This window comes from Schistocerca piceifrons, chromosome 1, assembly GCF_021461385.2.
Source record: "Schistocerca piceifrons isolate TAMUIC-IGC-003096 chromosome 1, iqSchPice1.1, whole genome shotgun sequence".
Taxonomy (NCBI): Eukaryota; Metazoa; Arthropoda; class Insecta; order Orthoptera; family Acrididae; genus Schistocerca; species Schistocerca piceifrons.
Genome location: NC_060138.1, coordinates 440,784,844 through 440,803,968, shown reverse-complemented (window position 1 = coordinate 440,803,968; position 19,125 = coordinate 440,784,844). Strand labels below are relative to the sequence as shown.

General features: G+C 43.7%; 1 protein-coding gene across 1 annotated transcript; it reads right to left on the bottom strand.

The window, feature by feature from the left end:
• Positions 1-843: 843 nt before the first annotated feature.
• On the bottom strand, positions 844-6,516 carry LOC124733909 (PE-PGRS family protein PE_PGRS26-like). Its single transcript, XM_047248529.1, has 2 exons — positions 6,335-6,516; positions 844-988 (listed from the first exon to the last, which is right to left on the bottom strand). Exons 1-2 carry the CDS (start codon positions 6,514-6,516, stop codon positions 844-846), a joined length of 327 nt encoding a protein of 108 aa, XP_047104485.1.
• Between the last annotated feature and the right edge of the window lie 12,609 nt (positions 6,517-19,125).

The window sequence follows — 19,125 nt, the reverse complement described above, 5'->3', positions numbered from 1 at the left end:
CAGCTCGTTCAGTGTTGCAGACAGCTCTGCACGCGGGAGGCGGCCTCGAGTTCGCGCCCCGGGACCGCCCTTGCGAATTGCAGCTTGCAGACCGCGTGACTATGTCACCCAGAGAGCGGCTGCTAGGAGCCCTCTCGCGACGGTATATCTCCAAGGTGCGACGCGCCCCACCACAGAAACGATGCGTCCGTGAAGCGGAGATTGGAGGTAGCTTCAGCGGGCAGTTTGGCTGCCGATATCAATCACCAAAAGGTTGCGTGTTTGGCCTGTAAATTAAACAATCGTCATTCTCTCCGATTCTAGGCGCAGACAAAATGGAGAAACGACTGCCTGCTTTGAGCCTAACTTATTTAAACGTCTTTCCCCTACGCCTCTAACTTAGATCCTCTGCGGGGACGAATGGAATGCTCTGTGATAATTACGTCAGCTTTCCTCAGCCCACATCGGCCCCTACAAGGCGCTGTTGTAACTGCAACGTATGAGTTCTTCAGAGCACGTCCGTGCCCTATGCTGCCCTGTTTACTTCATATTTGTATACAGCGCCCGCCAGGCCGTGCCTTCTAGCCTGCGAGTGGTGTCGTGAACCTGACTCATAGAACCGTGTCCAAAATATTAGCATCGCCTGCACCTGCTATCCGATGTGCCAATCGGTCCCCTAACTACTGCCTCCCAGCCAAAGCTGCGTGAAATTTACAAGAATTCCCATAATCAACGCCTGTAGTTATTCGTGGCGCTGCAACAGTGTACTTTTCTTGAAGAGTTGTGTGTCACAGACCCCACCTATCCACCCACTGACGACCTATTAAAGCAATATATATATTCTTCGTCGGGGGTTCAGAGCACTCATACACTGCCTCCAACTCCGCCGTCACCTCCGCTGCCACTCGCGAGCATGTCCCAGCCACCAGCACCGTTGACGCCTCCGCCACCACCGCTGCCTCCACTGCCGCTACCGCCCCTGGCGATGACATTACCGCCCCACGGGATGCTGCGGATTAATGGTATCTATTATGTGATACGTCATTGCATATTTCTACGTTGTTCTACGGTAACATTTAGCCAAAATATCAGCTATTGCAGGATATACCGCATAGCATTGAGGGGTTAACGTACCAGACGTTCAGTGAAAGCAGTGATATTTTACAACCTGCGGTGGGACGTTGACAGTGTACCGTATGAAGAAATGGCGATAACATTCCGAATCTACGGTCGTAAAGACGACAATGTTTTGTCAGAGGTTGTGAAAAGATAGTGGCTTCGTGACCTTTTCAAAAGTACATTCGTAAGAAATTTTGAATATCATATGGAAACTGAGGAGAAAGTATGACCACATAAGTGATTATATTTGAGCTTCAGAAAATGTACAAATATTTTTAAGTAAGATAATCAATAAATGACATTTTTTTTAAAAAAAGAGACATAGTTAATTTATTCACAGCCACATCCTCCTCTTACAAGATTCAAGTAACTATTCGTTATACGCTGCCCGTGCAGTTCGCTGAGTACTGTATTTATAATTCTTGAACCCCCCACCCCCCCCCCCCCCCCCCCCCCCCCCCGAATATATTTCTGGAAGCGCCACCTGTCAACAATCTATATCCAAGAAATCTCCTAAGCCATTTTGTTTAAGGTAAGTGAAAAATCTTCTAATACGTGACCTAAGGTGCACAACTCTTACCGGCACAGGGGAAGCAGTAGAGAGACGACCCACCAGCAATGAGCAGAATGATGATGGCCACCGCTGACGTTATCGCTATATTGGAGGTAGTGGCCCCAGCTCTCGGCTGCGCCAAGAGCAAGACCCAACAGGCTGGGTTAATTGCACTAGCGTGGGAAGTGCTCTGGAGGAAGCAGCTCAACCACTGGCCATTGCATGTTGATGACTGCCAGCATGTGAGTTTTTCTACCGTTGGGCCTGCGACCTATGGAGGTGTGATATTCAGTAGTGGATGCATGGCAGATCACAAACGCCTTCGAATATAATATACCGTGCACCTGTACTGAAATATAATAACACCAGCGCTGTGCTGCAAAAAATGGTATTTAATACAATTCTTTTGATGCTGCGGTGACAATGTACACTGGAATGAAGACACCAACGTCATAGTGCTGCCGCAATGTGACATGACATTCATTTACATCTACATCTGCGTGATTACTCTTCTATTCACAATAAAGTGCCTGGAAGAGGGTTCAATGACCCACCTTCAAGCTGTCTCTCTACCGTTCCACTCTCGAACGACACGCGGGAAAAACGAGCACTTAAATTTTGCTGTGCGAGCCCTGATTTCTCTTATTTTATCGTGATGATCATTTCTCCCTATGTAAGTGGCTGCCAACAGAATGTTTTCGCAATCGGAGGGGAAAACTGGTGATTGAAATTTCATGAGGAGATCCCGTCACAGCGAAAAACGCCTTTGTTTTAATGATTGGCCACTCCAATTCACGTATCATGTTTGTGACACTATCTCTCCTATTTCACAATAATACAAAACGAGCTGCCCTTCATTGCGCTTTTTCGATGTCATCCGTCAGTCCCACATGATGCGGATCCCACACCGCACAGCAATACTCCAGAATAGGACGGACAAGCGTAGTGTAAGCAGTCTCTTTAGTAGACCTGTTGCACCTTCGAAGTGTTCTTCCAATGAATCGCAGTCTTTGGTTTGCTCTACCCACAATATTATCTATGTGATCGTTCCAATTTAGGTTATTTGTGGTTGTAATCCCTAAGTATTTACTTAAATTTACAGCCTTCAGATTTGTGTGACTTATCGCATAATCGAAATTTAGCTGATTGTTTTAGTTCTCATGTGAATAACTTCACACTTTTCCTTGTTCAGGGTCAATTGCCACTTTTCGCACCATACAGCTATCTTATCTAAATCATTATGCAAGTCGTTTTGATCATCTGATGGCTTTACAATACGGTAAATGACAGCATCATCTGCAAAAAATCTAAGACGACTACTCAGATTGTCTCCTATGTCGTTAATATAGATCAGGAACAATAAAGGGAACGCCGGATATTACATCTGTTTTACTCGACGACTTTACTACGGACTGTGACCTTTCTGACAGGAAATCACGAATCAAGTCGCACAACTGAGGCGGTACTCCGTAGGCACGCAGTTTGGTTAGAAGACGCTTGTGAGGAACGGTGTCGAAAGCCTTCTGGAAACCTAAAAGTATGGAATCAATTCGACGTCCCCTGTCGATAGCACTTATTACTTCATGAGTATAATGAGCTAGTTGTGTTTCACAAGAACGATATTTTCTGAAACCGTGCTGACTATGAGTCAATAAATAGTTTTCTTCGAGGTACTTCATAATGTTCAAATACAGTATATGTTCCAAAACCCTACTGCAAATCGACGTTAGTGATATAGGCCTATAATTCAGCGGATTAATCCTACTTCCCGTTTTGGGTATTGGTGTGACTTGAGCAATTTTCCAGTCTTTGGGTAGGCATCTTTCTGTGAACGAGTGGTTGTATATAAATGCTAAATATGGAGCTATTTTATCAGTATACTCCGAGAAGAGCCTGACTGGTATACAATCTGGACCGGGGGCCTTGCCTTTATTAAGGGATTTAAGCTGCTTCGTTATACCGAGGATATTTACTTCTATGTTTCTCATCTTCGCAGTTGTTCTTGATTGGAATTCAGGAATATTTACTTCGTCTTCTTTGGTGAAGGAGTTGCGGAAAACTGTGTTTAATAACTCTGCTTTAGTGGCACTGTCATCAGTGACTTCACCGTTGTTATCGTGCAGTGAAGATATTGATTGCGTCTTGCCATTTCTGTGCTTTATGTATGACCAGTTTCTCTTTGGGTTTTCTGCCAGATTTCAAGATAGAATTTCGTTGTGGAAATTATTAAAAACATCTCGCATTGAAGTACGCGCCATATTTCGAACTTCTGTAAAACTTTGCCAATCTTGGGGATTTTGCGTTCTTTTAAATTTGGCATGCTTTTTTCGTTGCTTCTGCAACAACGATATGACCCGTTTTGTGTACCATGGGGGATCAGTACCATCACTTATTAATTTATGTGGTATATGTATCTCAATTGCTGTCGATACTATCTCTTTGAAAACATTCCACAACATTTCTACACTTACACGATCGGATCGGAAGGAGTGAAACTTGTCTCTTAAAAAAGCGTTAAGAGCATTTTTATCAGCTTTTTTAAATATATATGCTTTGCGTTTCTTTTTGATGGTTGTAGGTGTTACGATATTCAGCGTAGCAGCAACTGCCTTGTGGTCGCCTAATCACTGTATTCGTCACAATACTCACTATTTGTCCAGGATTATTTGTTGCTAAAAGGTCAAGTACGCTTTCGCAACCATTTACGCTTCGAGTGGGCTTATTAAACTATTCTTTACGTTACAGGACGCTGCAGCTTGATAGTGGACAGGACCTGGCTCGCTCGCATCTACGCATGTAGATGTAGTTCCTGGAATAGGTGACACTTGCCTATACGAAGGGATGCTTCAAAACAGCCAGTCATTAGAGTCCGATCCCTGCTAGATTTCACATCCTTCACCTAGTGAGCAGACTGGTCAAAACTACACTTTGGTGCTTGTCATTAGCTATAGCAGCATTCCTCTCATTCCCCACCGAGTAGCCTGGTTAGTGCTTCTCAATAGTAATCATCCTTTCATTTACTGCCACTACAGCTAGCCCTGTTCTTCCTTCATAATAGCCCTTCCTCAGCGCTGAGAAGCACTGTATGTCACTGCTGATCACAATTATGTTGCTAATGAGTGACGCAGATGGGCTCTGACGATGAAGGTATGTGGAGGCGGTTCCTGTTCATGTGTGTGTGTGTGTGTGTGTGTGTGTGTGTGTAGTTATCTTACGTTACACTTCTTTTCTGTCTGCTGTAGTATTCTTCAATGAACTCAAGGCACTGGGGATGGATCCTGAGTACAGCCAAATCCAATAACAATTGACTCAACGCTGCTTCAGTCTCCTATTATCGTTAGGGATGATGATGATGATGATGATGATGACGATGGTGCAGCCACGCTATGTGATCAAAAGTATCCGGACACCTGGCTGAAAATGACTTACAAGTTCGTGGCAAGCTCCATCGGTAATGCTGGAATTAAATATGGTGTCGGTCCACCCTTACCCTTGATGACAGCTTCCACTCTCGCAGGCATACGTTCAGTCAGATGCTGGAAGGTTTCTTGGGAAATGGCAGCCCATTCTTGACGGAGTGCTGCACTGAGGTGAGGTATAGATGTCGGTCAGTGAGGCCTGGCACGAAGTCGGCCATTCCAAAACATCCCAAAGGTGTACTATAGGATTCAGGCCAGTACTCCGTGCAGACCAGCATATTACAGGGATATTATTGCCGTGTAATCACTTCACCACAGGCCGTGTATTATTAACAGGTGCTCGATCGTGTTTAAAGATTCAATCACCATCCCCGAATTGCTCTTCAACAGTGGGAAGCAAGAAGGTGCTTAAAACACCAATGTAGGCCAATGCTGTGATAGTGGGGGGTGAAAGGCCCTCAATGAAAAACAAGACCACAGCATAGCTCCACCGCCTCCGAATTTTACTGTTGGCACTACACACGCTGCCAGATGACGTTCACTGGGCATTCGCCATACCCACAATCTGCCATCGGATCGCCACATTGTCTATCGTGATTCGTCACTCCACACAACGTTTTTCCACTGTTCAGTCATCATATGTTTACTCTCCTTACACCAAGGGAGCCGTCGTTCGGCATTTACCGGCGTGATGTGTGGCTTATGAGCATCCGCTCGACCATGAAATCCAATTTTTCTCACCTCCCGCCAACTGTCATAGTACTTGCAGTGGTCCCTGATGCAGTCTGGAATTCCGGTGTGATGGTCTGGACAGATGTCTGCCTATTACACATTACGACTCTCTTCAACCGTCGGCGGTCTCTGGCAGTCAACAGACGAGGTCGGCCTGTACGTTTTCGTGCTGTATGTGCCCCTTCACGTTTCCACTTCACTATCACATCGGAAACAGTGGATCTAGGGATGTTTAGGTGTGTGGAAATCTTGCGTACAGACGTATGACTCAAGTGACACCAAATCACATCACCACGTTCGAAGACCGTGAGTTCCGCTGAACACCCCATTCTTCTCTGTCCGAGGTCTAATAACTACTGAGGTCGCTGATGTTGAGTAACTGGCAGTAGGTGACAGCACAATGTACCCAATACGAAAAACGTATGTTTTGGGGAGTGTCTGGATACTTTTGATCACATACTGCAGTTATGTGGATGAATGCCCTGTCAGTCATGCAGTGGCAGCTCAGCAAGTGGATGTAACAACAGCTGGCCAAGCAACAGTATCCTGAGAAGTGTATGTACCCACAGCCAGCCATGCAACAGCAGCAGCACCTTGGTTTGTGGATATCCACATAGCCAGGAGTTCAGCAGCATCCTGGTCCAACACTTGCCACGATGTGCCAGCAACCATCCACACAGCAGCAGCAGCCAGGCACACCGACATCTGTAACATTGTGCCAGTGGTCTATCATGGAACAACACTGGCAGCTGGCCCTATCGATATCTCTGGTGCAGCCATGGTCATCGACATCCCGGTCTAGCCTGTAGCATGCAATCATGACAGGCCAATCTACGATGATATGGCCAGTGCTCTCCATGCTGTGGTCCATGTCGTGAGAGTGTTTCAGATTTTTTACTGAGAGCATCATACTGAACCATGTTTCCAAGATGCAAGAAAGTAGGTTTGGTAGGTACTCCAACTTGATTTGTACTTGATGTGTCTGTTTCATTTATTGGGGAGATCCAGTTTCATCCCTCCTCTGTAGAATGTATTGTTAAAAAATGCATGCATTAACTCCAGATACTACTGAGGGTAATGTCTATTGCTCCTGGCTAGCGATGAGCTTACTATGCAGAACAAAGAAGTCAAGCATAAAGTAGTTGAACCCCTCTACGTTCCCAAATTAGCCATAATGTCCCTCAGATCCGTTGATAATGTCAGAAGGTATGGAGTGACACATTGTCTGTATCAAAAACATGTCCTACCTGCTTTCCTTCCAAATGAGTGAACGTTGACATAAATGACATTTTTCTGTAGAAGCCTCAAGGAAGCATATTATTGACTGTTCGAGTCAGGAACCGGTACATATGGAAATGCCTACTGAGGATAAAAATTTCTGAAAGTATAAGAGTGTCAGCCACAAGGATCAATGCCCCTTGTTGTTTCCGCCAGCTTTAGGCGCCTCTTAACTGAGATCGGCACCTACCGTATATGGCTGCATATCAAGTTGTGAGAATGTATGATTTTAGCCTCAACAAATTCGTATCTAACTTTGGGGATAATACTGCAAGATGGTTGCTAGCTGAGCTCGAAAAACGTGATGGGAATTGACTGTTTATAGTGACAACGTCCCCATGACCAACTGGGAGGAAAACGGTGCACTGTACAAGAAGACAGCTGAGTGTCATATTAGTGGACTGCTGGTGGATAGAAATGTGGAAAATCCTCATAGAGACCACTGCCATGTAACGGGAAACTTCTGTGATGCAGCTCACAACGCATTCAGTTCGAAGTACCAGCTGTCATGGCACATATGTGTCTTTTCTTCGATTTGAGTGGGTATGATAATAACTTTCTAGTTTCGCACTTTGGTGATATCAGGTCGATGGGTGATAAGGTCCATATCGTTCTTGACACCATTGAGAAGTACATCTCGTTTTCAGAGGGAATTATGCCACGAGTAATACTCCAGTTCCTGGATTCGCTTTGCTTTATGCAAACGTCTCTTCAGAAACTCGGTGAAACAATGCATCCATAGGCTATGCTTATCACCAGAGCCACATATCCCAATGATGCAAAGTTTCATCTTGTCATGAAGAAGAGGGTCTTTCCATACGAATATCTGGAGTTAATGGAGAGACTCCACGAAACCACACTGTCCGACATAACCATATTCTCCAACAAACTAACATGCATTGTCATTATGGATGCAGAGTATGAGTGTGCGATGAGTGTCTGGCTGAAGTTCGGTATCACTCATTTAAGCGAATTTGCGAGATTATACGTGACTAGTGACATATACCCGCTCGTGGACATCTTCAAGCAGTTCCAGAGTGTATGCTTGGGCACATAATTTCGGGATCCTGCCATCTATTTCGACATGTCTGCGCTCTGATGCGATGCAGTGTTGGGAAGACACGTAACAGCGTCGAACATTTCACCAAGTGCTGCTCTTTGTAGAATGGAGGACTCTGCAAGTGCGCGCACAATTACATCGAGATGAAAAATTTGCGAGTTAGTAGAGAGGAGGAGTACAGGATATCTGAAGATTTAAGTTATATCCTTTACCCTGGTGTAAAGAACCTCTACGGGCAATCCATATGACAAAGTCTACCACTTGGAGGGTTCTGATGGGTGTCCAAAGGGGAAATAGGCAGACTGAAGAAAAGATCTGTGATGTGGCTGAGGATAATGGTGAGGGATATGTCATGGCGTTAGAGCTGGTACACCTAACCCATTTGCACGACGAGCACAGTGACTCGCCTGTGTGCCTAGAGTGCCTAGTCCAGCAAAATGATTCCATCCCAAAGTTGTTGACGACTCTTGGGGAACAAAAAATGCTATATTAGCCATTACAGAAACCCCAAGCATATCTCAGATTGGGGATGAAACTTGTGAGCATCAACTGTGGAATGTGTGATACAGAAAAATACTTTTACAAATTAATGAATAATTCAGTTTTTGGAAAAACGATGGGAACTTTAGGGAACATTACGAAATTTATTTGGTTTACAAGTGGGACAGCGGCCGCTGTGACCCAGCGGTTCGAGGCGCTAAAGTCCGGAACTGCGCTGCTGCTACGGTCACAGGTTCGAATCCTGCCTCGGGCATGGATGTGTGTGATGTCCTTAGGTTAGTTAGGTTTAAGTAGTTCTAAGTCTAGGGGACTGATGACCTCAGATGTTAAGTCTCATACTGCTTAGAGCCATTTGAACCATTTGAACAAGTGGGACGGCGGTTATGGTGCAAGAGATTACGTCGCCAGACCGATTTCAAACAGATCACGATCTTCAATGACGGGCATGTCACTGTGGAAATAGCCAAGGTTTGAGTGTACTTCAAGAGGCCTGTCTATATTGACATGTGTGCTCATACTTCCAAACTTCAGATTTACTGCTTTCACTATGACTTTGCTAAGCCTAAGTTTGCTGCTACCAAGTTACTTTATATGGATATCGACAGTTTCATCTACTGAGGGAAAGGCTGTGATCCATACGAAGGAATTAGTTACAATCATGAAGTCAATAAGGGGCCGATAATCCTTTTCGAATTATACCTCAAAACAAAAAGGTTATCAGCCTCATGAAGAACGAGGTGAATGGTTCACATATTATGGAATATGTTGGTCTCTGCTGTAAGACGTACACATACTGTGTGGACGCAGGTGGACTAAGGGTGAGCATCGTGTGGCCTCAAAGTCTCTTTCGATTGATGATTATAAGCGGGGCCTTCTCGAGCGAGCGCATTGGCACAGCTCCGAACGTGGCACACGAAGTAACCTTTGTATCGAGAGGCCATGAAGTACATACTACACTGCAGCTTAAAGTAGGGCTGCCCTGTCGCCTGACGACAAACCTTTCATCTGTGGGGATTGGTTCTTGAGCCTCCACTACTCACACTATTCGTTGGAGTAACTGAGTGTGTGGTTGTGTATTTATCTGTAAATAGTTGGTGTGTATATGTGTGAGTGCGTGTGGAATAGTTTGGTGACTTTCTCATTGTTCTGTGTGTTCATGTGAAAGTATGAATGCTTCATTGCATACTATGCATACATATACAGGGTGGTCCATTGGTCGTGATCGGGCCAAATATCTCACGAAATAAGCATCAAACGAAAAAAGTACAAAGAACGAAAGTTGTCTCGCTTGAAGGGGGAAACCAGATGGCGCTATGGTTGGCCCGCTAGATGGCGCTGCCATAGGTGAAACGGATATCAACTGCTTTTTTAAAATAGGAACCCCATTTTTTTATTACATATTCGTGTAGTACGTAAAGAAACATGAATGTTTTAGTTGGCCCGCTTTTTTCGCTTTGTGATAGATGGGGCTGTAATAGTCACAAACATATGGCTCACAATTTTAGACGAACAGTTGCTAACAGGTAGGGTTTTTAAATTAAACGTAGGTACGTTTGAACATTTTATTTCGGTTGTTCCAATTTGATACATGTACCTTTGTGAACTTATCATTGCTGAGAACGCATGCTGTTACAGCGTGATTACCTGTAAATACCACATTAAGGCAATAAATGCTCAAAATGAGGTCCGTCAACCTCAATGCATTTGGCAATACGTGTGACGACATTCCTCTAAACAGCGAGTAGCTCGCCTTCCTTAATGTTCACACATGCATTGGCAATGCGCTGACGCATGTTGTCAGTCGTTGTCGGTGGATCACGATAGCAAATATCCTTCAACTTGCCCCACAGAAAGAAATCCGGGGACGTCAGATCCAGTGAATGTGCGGACCATGTGCTTCGACGACCAAACCACCTGTCATGAAATATGCTGTTCAAAACCGCATCAACCGCATGCGACCTATGTGCCGGACATCCATCATGTTGGAAGTACATCGCCATTCTGTCATGCAGTGAAACATCTTGTAGTAACATCGGTAGAACATTACATAGGAAAGCAGCATACATTGCACCATTTAGATTGCCATCGATAAAATGGGGGCCAATTATCCTTCCTCCCATAATGCCGCACCATACATCAACCCGCCAAGATTTCTGATGTTCCACTTGTCGCAGCCATCGTGGTTTTTCCGTTGCCCAATAGTGCATATTTTTCCGGTTCACGGTACCGCTGTTGGCGAATGACGCTTCGTCGCTAAATAGAACGCGTGCAAAAAATCTGTCATCGTTCCGTAATTTCTCCTGTGCCCAGTGGCAAAACTGTACACGACGTTCAAAGTCGTTGCCATGCAATTCCTGGTGCATGGAAATATGGTACGGGTGCAATCGATGTTGATGTAGCATTCTCAACACCGACGTTTTTGAGATTCCCGATCCTCGGGCAATTTGTCTGCTACTGATGTGCGGATTAGCCGCGACAGCAACTAAAACACCTACTTGGGCATCATCATTTGCTGCAGGTCGTGGTTGACATTTCACATGTGGCTGAACACTTCCTGTTTCCTTAAATAACGTAACTATCCGGCGAACGGTCCGGACACTTGGATGATTTAGTCCAGCATACATAGCACACGCCCGTTGGGCATTTTGATCACAATAGACATACATCAACACGATATCGACCTTTTCCGCTATTGGTAAACGGTCCATTTTAACACGGGTAATGTATCACGAAGCAAATACCGTCCGTACTTATACGTTTGTGACTATTACAGCGCCATCTATCACAAAGCGAAAAAAGTGGTCCAACTAAAACATTCATATTTCTTTACGTACTACACGAATATGTAATAAAAATGGGGTTCCTATTAAAAAAAAAAAACGCAGGTTGATATCCGTTTGACCTATGGCAGCGCCATCTAGCAGGCCAACCATAGCGCCATCTGGTTTCCCCTTCAAGCTAGACGAGTTTCGTCCTTTGTAGTTTTTCGTTTGATGCTTATTTCGTGAGATATTTGGCCCGGTCACTATCAATGGACCACCCTGTATATTGGCTGCAAACTATGTGTTTTTATAAAAAATAATGTATATATATTTGTGTGTGTGTGTGTGTGTGTGTGGGGGGGGGGGGGAAGGTTTCTTCACCTGCTGCTGATAGTCACTGACTATGTATATACTACAAATAGAACAGAACTCAGTGACCAGGAAAAGTCATTGACGAAATGCAAACACTGTATTTAGAATGATCAAATGTATATTTAAAATGATGATTATACCAGTCTGAATGAAATGTAAATATTCTATATTAGAGTATATGGAAACAAAATGCGAAACGCATAGCATTCAAGTTCTTCTAATTTTAGCAGCTGAGGTTATTGAAAGGGAGAGAAAATGCAAAAACTGTGCACAGAAAAGAAGTGAAAGAAATTTAAATATTGAAACGAATCAAAATATTGATTATATGTGAAATGTAGTAGTTAAGGACATCCAGTTTTAGTGCAAATAGCGCACGAGTTCATTAATTTAAAAGAAAAATGTACATAAACAAATTACAAAAAATTATTGTAAAATAATCTTGTACATAATTCAGAAAATATTCTTGAAATAAATGCAGTAAAAACTGTTAACTAAAAAATTATTGGCAATAAAACATGAGTTATTTTTACATCATCGTTACTATTTACAAGCTCTTTTTGCAGAGTACAGTTGACTAGGATCAAGCAATAACTGAACTATACAGAGAGAGAAAATTAGTTTGATAATTTACTATAGTTTACAACAAAACAGTGTCTATCCCCCATGATGCTCAGATGTTGAATGATAAGGGAGATGAGGAGGGTGTACTTGATCCATTCGTCCATTGGGGTTTCCGGCATTTTATTGTGCTTTCATTGGCTGAGGGAGATTTCCCGACAATTTTATGTCACATGAGTACTGAGTCGACTAGCATAAGGGATGTGGTAGGACCACACGACCACTATTGAGTTATGTCACGCCCTTTTACATGGCTTGCACAACTGCCTAAGATGTGTGAGGGGTTCCCATATGTGACCTGGATCAATTTCCATTGATTCCCCAGGGATGAAAGGGTAGGGAGGGGGGGGGGGGGGGGCACCAAGGAACCCAAGTGGGTAACGTGACACTGGACGTGTAACCTGATACACAAGGTCAAGATGGGCAGAAATTGGCTTTGATAATCTGCTGTTGTCCTCTGCCGCATTGAGGCAGAAAAGAGAGATTCTAGCTGTCCATCGATCTGGTATTTTCTATTGACGTCCCTGCACTGTCCAGTGAGTGGGTCTTAGCCCAGCCACATACGCTACTAAATAAACAGTGAAATTTCAATCAGGGATACCAGTGGCTTTTAACATAAACACGACATAGCAGACAAAGTCACAAACTGCTAACAAATGATATAATCAACGTTCGACTACAAAATTACGTGTAACACAGTACCAACAAGTAACAAATATAGTCCTTGTCCGTAAAATACTTTGCTTAATTTACAATCATATATGAAAATGAACTTCCTATTTACATTCCATTCTTCACTGTTCGCAGAGACGTGATTCATTAAGATTATTACCTTGACGTCGCACAACTAAGATGTTAAACGCGTGGCCTCCCACCTCCAACACGCTCTTCTCACACGCGCTCACTTGACTGTACTAGACTCCCCCTGTCTGCCCAAACCACTTCGCTCGTCATGCACTGTTGACGAGGACCGAAGGCGTACGAAATGCTTCGTCTACATTCTTTAATATTGAATTTGTCAAAGTATATAGGTCATGAAATGAATCTGTATAATGTGTATACCACCTTACCATTACTACTATTATTGTGATAACTGTCGAATAATCTGAATTATTTATGTTACAGAAATATTAATGGGATAAAGAGTGTCTGAGCCTCATCCCACTTCTTATGTCGTACTTACGCTAACGTTCTCTTACTCGATAACTAAGTGAACTTTGAGAGTGTATATTATGGCCTCCAGGGCCAGAAATGTTAGAAACTACTGACTCTCTATCAAGGCGGACGCTACGAAAAGTGAAATGGGAAGATTACCTCTCTGAAGCTTTTGTCACTTTATCCCAAGGAAAGGGCCAGACAGGCCAATAACAGCGAATGTGATTACGTACTCAAGGGGTAATGCAATACGTTGCTCTTTCGAGGCACTTCGATAGATGCCTAGGTCTAGAAATAAAAGAGACTTTTAGAACCAGACGAAGAGCATTACAACGGCGAACGAGGCGTCCCTCTACTAATAAAATAATTTCGTGTAAACGACTAGGAGCAAAAGCATGTTATCTAATGAAACAACCCTCGGAGAGTCATGAACCAGATCGCTGATCGCCCCCAACGATCGAGTAGTTTCTCTTTCCTATTTACGGCTAGTGATCTTTGTCAGAGAAGTTAGCGAGGGCAGAGGGAGAGTCTTTGGAGGGGTGTGTATAAAGAGTGGCTCCTTGGCTGTCAATGCGACCGGTCTTGCAGTGAGTTCTGGATTGGTTTGGGACGTGATAGCGCGCAGGTTGCACGGCGTGCGCTTTTAGTGGGAAGTAATGGCCTGTTTGAGGAAGTAAACATGCCCGGCCTTGCTGGAGAGGAACGAGTGCCTAGTACGACGCTGCTTGTGGAGGTTTTAGTACGGGCTGCTGGCACGGTGCAACGTGCAAGGTGCAACCCGTAAGGAATTATGGAATGACGGCAGCGGTGTTTGTGCGAGACGCACAGACAGGATTCGTTGAAGGCTACCCCTTCCGGTTTTGCTAGATCAGCATTGAAATCAGCAACCTGCCGCTACTGTCAGCATAATTGTTATCTGCTTCTGCAGGCTACTACGAAAGTGTGTGCCACCTCCTTAAGATTCTTCCGCTATCGCCCGCCGTCTTAGTTAGTCGTTACGCAATTTGAATTGCCTGATAGTACTTATTGATCTGATCTCTGTGTTTGCTCAATCTTCCACTCCCTATATTAAGATATTTTATACTGTTTCTTTGACAACTTCACGGAGAGAGTGCCCGCTGTGTAAGATTTGTGTAGCGTGTTGGTATCTCACGGGTGTTTGATTGGCGGCTGGGGCCACGAACTTTTATTTCAGTAACAAAAAGTTTCCTTGCGGCGCCAGCTTATTAACGTGTACCAGTATAATTCTGTTTAGATTCTCATTTCTGTCATTATTGTATTTGTCAGTATCGGTAGGTAAGTGGATGTTTGTCTGTTGTAAACTTTTGGACACTCTCATCCTAAACTGGTGGTTTGTGAGCCGGCTGTAGTGTACCGGCCACGTCATGTATGAGCTAAATGTGAAACAGCTCGCACTAACTTACTTGAGAACCACATCTTCAGTTATTTTATTGCCGCTTGTAATCATCATCTGCGGAAATTTTAAAGTCTACCTATTACTGTGATTCCTTTGTTAAACCTCTTGCGTCTATTTAAAGTGTCTTGTTAATTATTCAGTCAAATACCTTGTCAAATAGCGTGTGTTTAAGATAGTCCTTCAGGCCTGTTTCAAAATTAACTTTCCGAGTACCAGTTAATTATTTTTTAATTGCATTTCATTAATTAGCCCTTCAGGCATCACAGGATGTAGTTCCTATTGCTTAAAATCAGCCCTTCAGGCGTTAGTGGTTGCAGTTTGCTGTTTGTTGTCGGAATCAGCCATTCAGGCGATATTGGTTGCTGTTTGTTGTTCTTTAAAAAATCAGCCCTTCTGGCGTTTTGCTCTGGGAATTTCTTGTATTTCCGTCTTAGTTTGGTTTTTTATATTAGCGCTTCAGGCTGTGTGTGAAACATTTTATCTGGCTAGGTTGTTACCAGTGTTTTTAAAATAACTGATAAATTGTTAGATTAGATTAGATTAGATTAGATTAGTGTTTCGTTCCATAGATCCGTGTTGAGATCCTCGTGGATGTGGAACATGTCACTAGTTTGTACTGTCAAGGCTAACTTCATGTTAAATGAAGTCTGTATTATCTGCCCAGCAACTATGTACAAACGATCAAAAACCGGCACAGTCTTTCCTTTCGTTATTTGGTGACGTGGCACCGGGTTGGATACCCCTCCGCATCTATCAACTCATTTAGGAAACAATGTAGTGCTGCAATGAGAGCATTCTAACAGTGTCGGGATCGTTAAGTAGTGACGATCCAGTTGTTCGGTTGTAACGTCCCCTTTTGAACAATTATACATGACTGTGTTTAAACTGACACACAATATTTTTAGCGCAACGCAATCTGACTTTCAATAATCCCTACAAAAGAATAGCCCTGACTAACATTAACCTATACCTTTCACAAATCACTTACCTCACAAAAATCTTCGTTACTCGAACTACTGCAATACAGCGAGCGCCAGCTAAATAAAAGATTCAAACTACTGAAGGCACTAACTACTGAAAGGCATAGTTAGCAAATTAAAGATTTTAATAGAGAACAAACAATGTATTTACCTTAATAGTGTTGAAAAATCATAATATACATAGCAGTTCATGACATCCAGTCTTACAAATTTCAAAACTCCGCCATTTCTCTCCCCACATCCACCATTACTGTCGGCCCACCTCCAACTGCGCAACGCTATGCGCTGTTAACATCCAGCTGCCCAACACTACAATAGCCAACAACAATGCAAACCAGCCACAGACTGCACACAGCACAGCCGGTGATTTTCATACAGAGCGCTACGTAGCGTTACCAATATAAAAACCTGAACAGCCTACTTACACGGTGGAATAGGTGTAGGCTGCTCTCTTACGGTGCGTGGAGGAGGGTACTTTCCGTACCACTGTTACTTATCCCCTTTCCTGTTCCTGTTGCAAATATTTCGTGGGAAGAACGATTTTTCGGTAAGCCTCCGTGCGAGCTGAAATCTCTACATTTTACATTTAATGGTTTGTTCTCAAGAGGTAAGCAGGGGGAAAAAATTTGACCATTCTAGGAACGTACATTCTCGGTAAACCACATAAAGATCTGGAAAGCTTCTCTTGCAACTTCTGCGAGTGGAGTGGGTTGTGCATCACCGTGACGCTTTCGCTCTTACCACATGAACCCGTAAAGAAACGCACTGAGATCTTCTGTCATCCATCAATCCTATGTAGAATGGATCCTACACTCATGAGCAATATTCAAAGAGTTTCGTAAGCTATCTCATTTGTGGGACTCTTCCAATTAATCTGGCATCTGCCTTGCCTGCGATTAGTTTTATCCGGTCGTTCCACTTTAAATCGCTCCGTAGGCATATTTTATGAAGGTGACGCTTCCAGCGATTGTTCTGCAATAATTTAGCATACAGTAATGAGTCTGACCCGTGCGAGTGCATGGGATCGATAATGTATGTGCGACTGCACGTTTCTAGACTCGCCAGTACGTTCCTTGCTCAGAGAGGGCAACCTGCGTATGCCGAAGTCAAACGGAGTGATCCTGCTCGTCGGGACTACGGAATGTTGGAGCAAGGGCGGGCATAAAATCTGCTTATGGATTAGATGTGCTGCTTGGTCATATCACTCCCCGCTGTGGCGAGCGAAAGGCTTCTACTCGGGGCCTTTGTTTTCGCTGCGTTTCCTGCAGTCCAGGCCTGGCTGTTAAGTTGGAGAAGCGCCTTAAGAAGGGGGTGGGCGCTAGCGCATTAACATTCGCACGCGGCACCAACGCTTATTAAACAGTTATGCCAGAGTGATCGTAGAGGACAATATTTGATGAGAACGTCATGTTGAAAACCCTGTCATTTCGGACCTCACCGGGAGTTGGTTTTGGACTTAATTGTAGCTTGGACATTTTGTTTGCCTTCACCGGTGTAAGTTACTCTATGTGGTAAAACGTACTGATATTTCTCTCTGTCACATGATAACAGTTAGATATTGTGCTTTATTATTATCTCAGCCTTCGAATATTTTTTAACGAATGTTTGTTGCTCTTAAAGTACTTGAATTTCGAAGAAGCAAAGCAGAATATAGTTAACAGCATTTTTTCATGACCATCTTTGTTTATATTCTGTTCTGTCTGGTAGAACAGTCAATTATTTGCCATCCTTTCCATTTATTATTACCATTCCAAGATGCCAGTCGGCTGATGAACCAGAAGTATACTTCATTTATTGTTCTAAAACAAAAGTTAGCATTTCATTGTGCTAGTTAAAGTTTTTCATTGTTTAGTCATCTTACTGATGGTTTGAAGTAATGGTTGTTAATAGTTCAGCTAGCTGAAGGTTGAATTTGTTAATTTCACGGATATTTATATTTTCTATTGTAGTATTGCTTTCAATAAATACTTTCATGATGAAATGTGTAAATGTTTTCAAAGTTCTTTTATGTTTGTCATTTAGTTAAATAAAAACGTTTTGCCAATATCTCCCCCCCCCTCCCCTAGCCCCTCAGAGCCTTTCTGCCTATTTACGTCCAGTAGATTGCATTTGCTTATGTTGACGGTCATCTGCATACTAATGCGCACAGCGCTGATCCTAAGCAGGTCTTCTTGCGCTTTGCTACAGTTTCCTAGTGTTGCGATTTATCTGTATGCATCATCCGCGAAAAGTTTTATGGAACTTCCGACGTCATCCACCCGGTCGCTTACACTGACGTGACAGAAGTCATGAGACATCTCTTTCTATCTTGTTGGACCTTCTCATGCCCGGTGTACGGCAGCAATTCGGCGTGGCATGGAGACAACAAGTCGCTGAAAGTCTGTTGCAGAAATATTGAGCCATGCTGCGTCTATAGCCGTCCATAATTGCGAAAGTATTGCCACTGCAGGACTTTCACGAACCTACTTCTGGATTATATCCAATAAATGTTCTGTGGGATTCATATTGGGCAATTAGGATGGCCAAATCATCCGCACGAACTATACGGAATATTCTTCAAACTAGTCACAAACACCTGTGACCCTGTGACATGGCTCTGTCATCTATAAAAATTCCATCGTTGTTTGGGAACATGAAGCCCATGAATGGCTGCAAATGGTCTCCAAAGACCAGAACATAACAATTTCCAGTCAATCGGCTCAGTTGCACAAGAGGTCCCAATCCATTCCACGCAGATACAGCCCACACTATCATGGAGGCACCACAAGCTTGCACAGTGTCTTGTTCACTACTTGTGTCCATGGCTTCGTGGTGTTTGCGCCACACTCGGACCCTACCATCAGCTCTTACCAACTGAAATCATGGGCCACGCGACCAGGCCATGGTTTCCCAGTCGTCTAGGGTCAAACCAATACGGTCACAAGCCCACGAGAGGCACTAAAGGCGATGTCGTGCTGTTGTAAAGACAGTCACGTCGGTGCTCTGCTGCTATAGTCCATCAAGGCCAAATTTCACCTCGCTATGCTAACGGTCACGTTCGTCGTACGTCCCACTGGATTTCTGTTATTTCATGCAGAGTAGCTTGTCTGCTAGCACTGACGGCACTACACAGATGCCGTTGCTCTAGGTCGTTAAGTGAAGGCTCTCGGCCTTTACGTTGTCCGTGGTGAGAGGTAATGC

What these genes read in the sequence shown, in the direction of transcription:
- LOC124733909 (XM_047248529.1), bottom strand. Translation starts at nt 6,516, where the DNA reads ATGTTACAGATGTCGGTGTGCCTGGCTGCTGCTGCTGTGTGGATGGTT. An exon ending in TCTCAGGATACTGTTGCTTG is followed by an intron (nt 989 to 6,334) that starts GCCAGCTGTTGT and finishes ATTAATCCGCAG; the next exon opens with CATCCCGTGGGGCGGTAATG.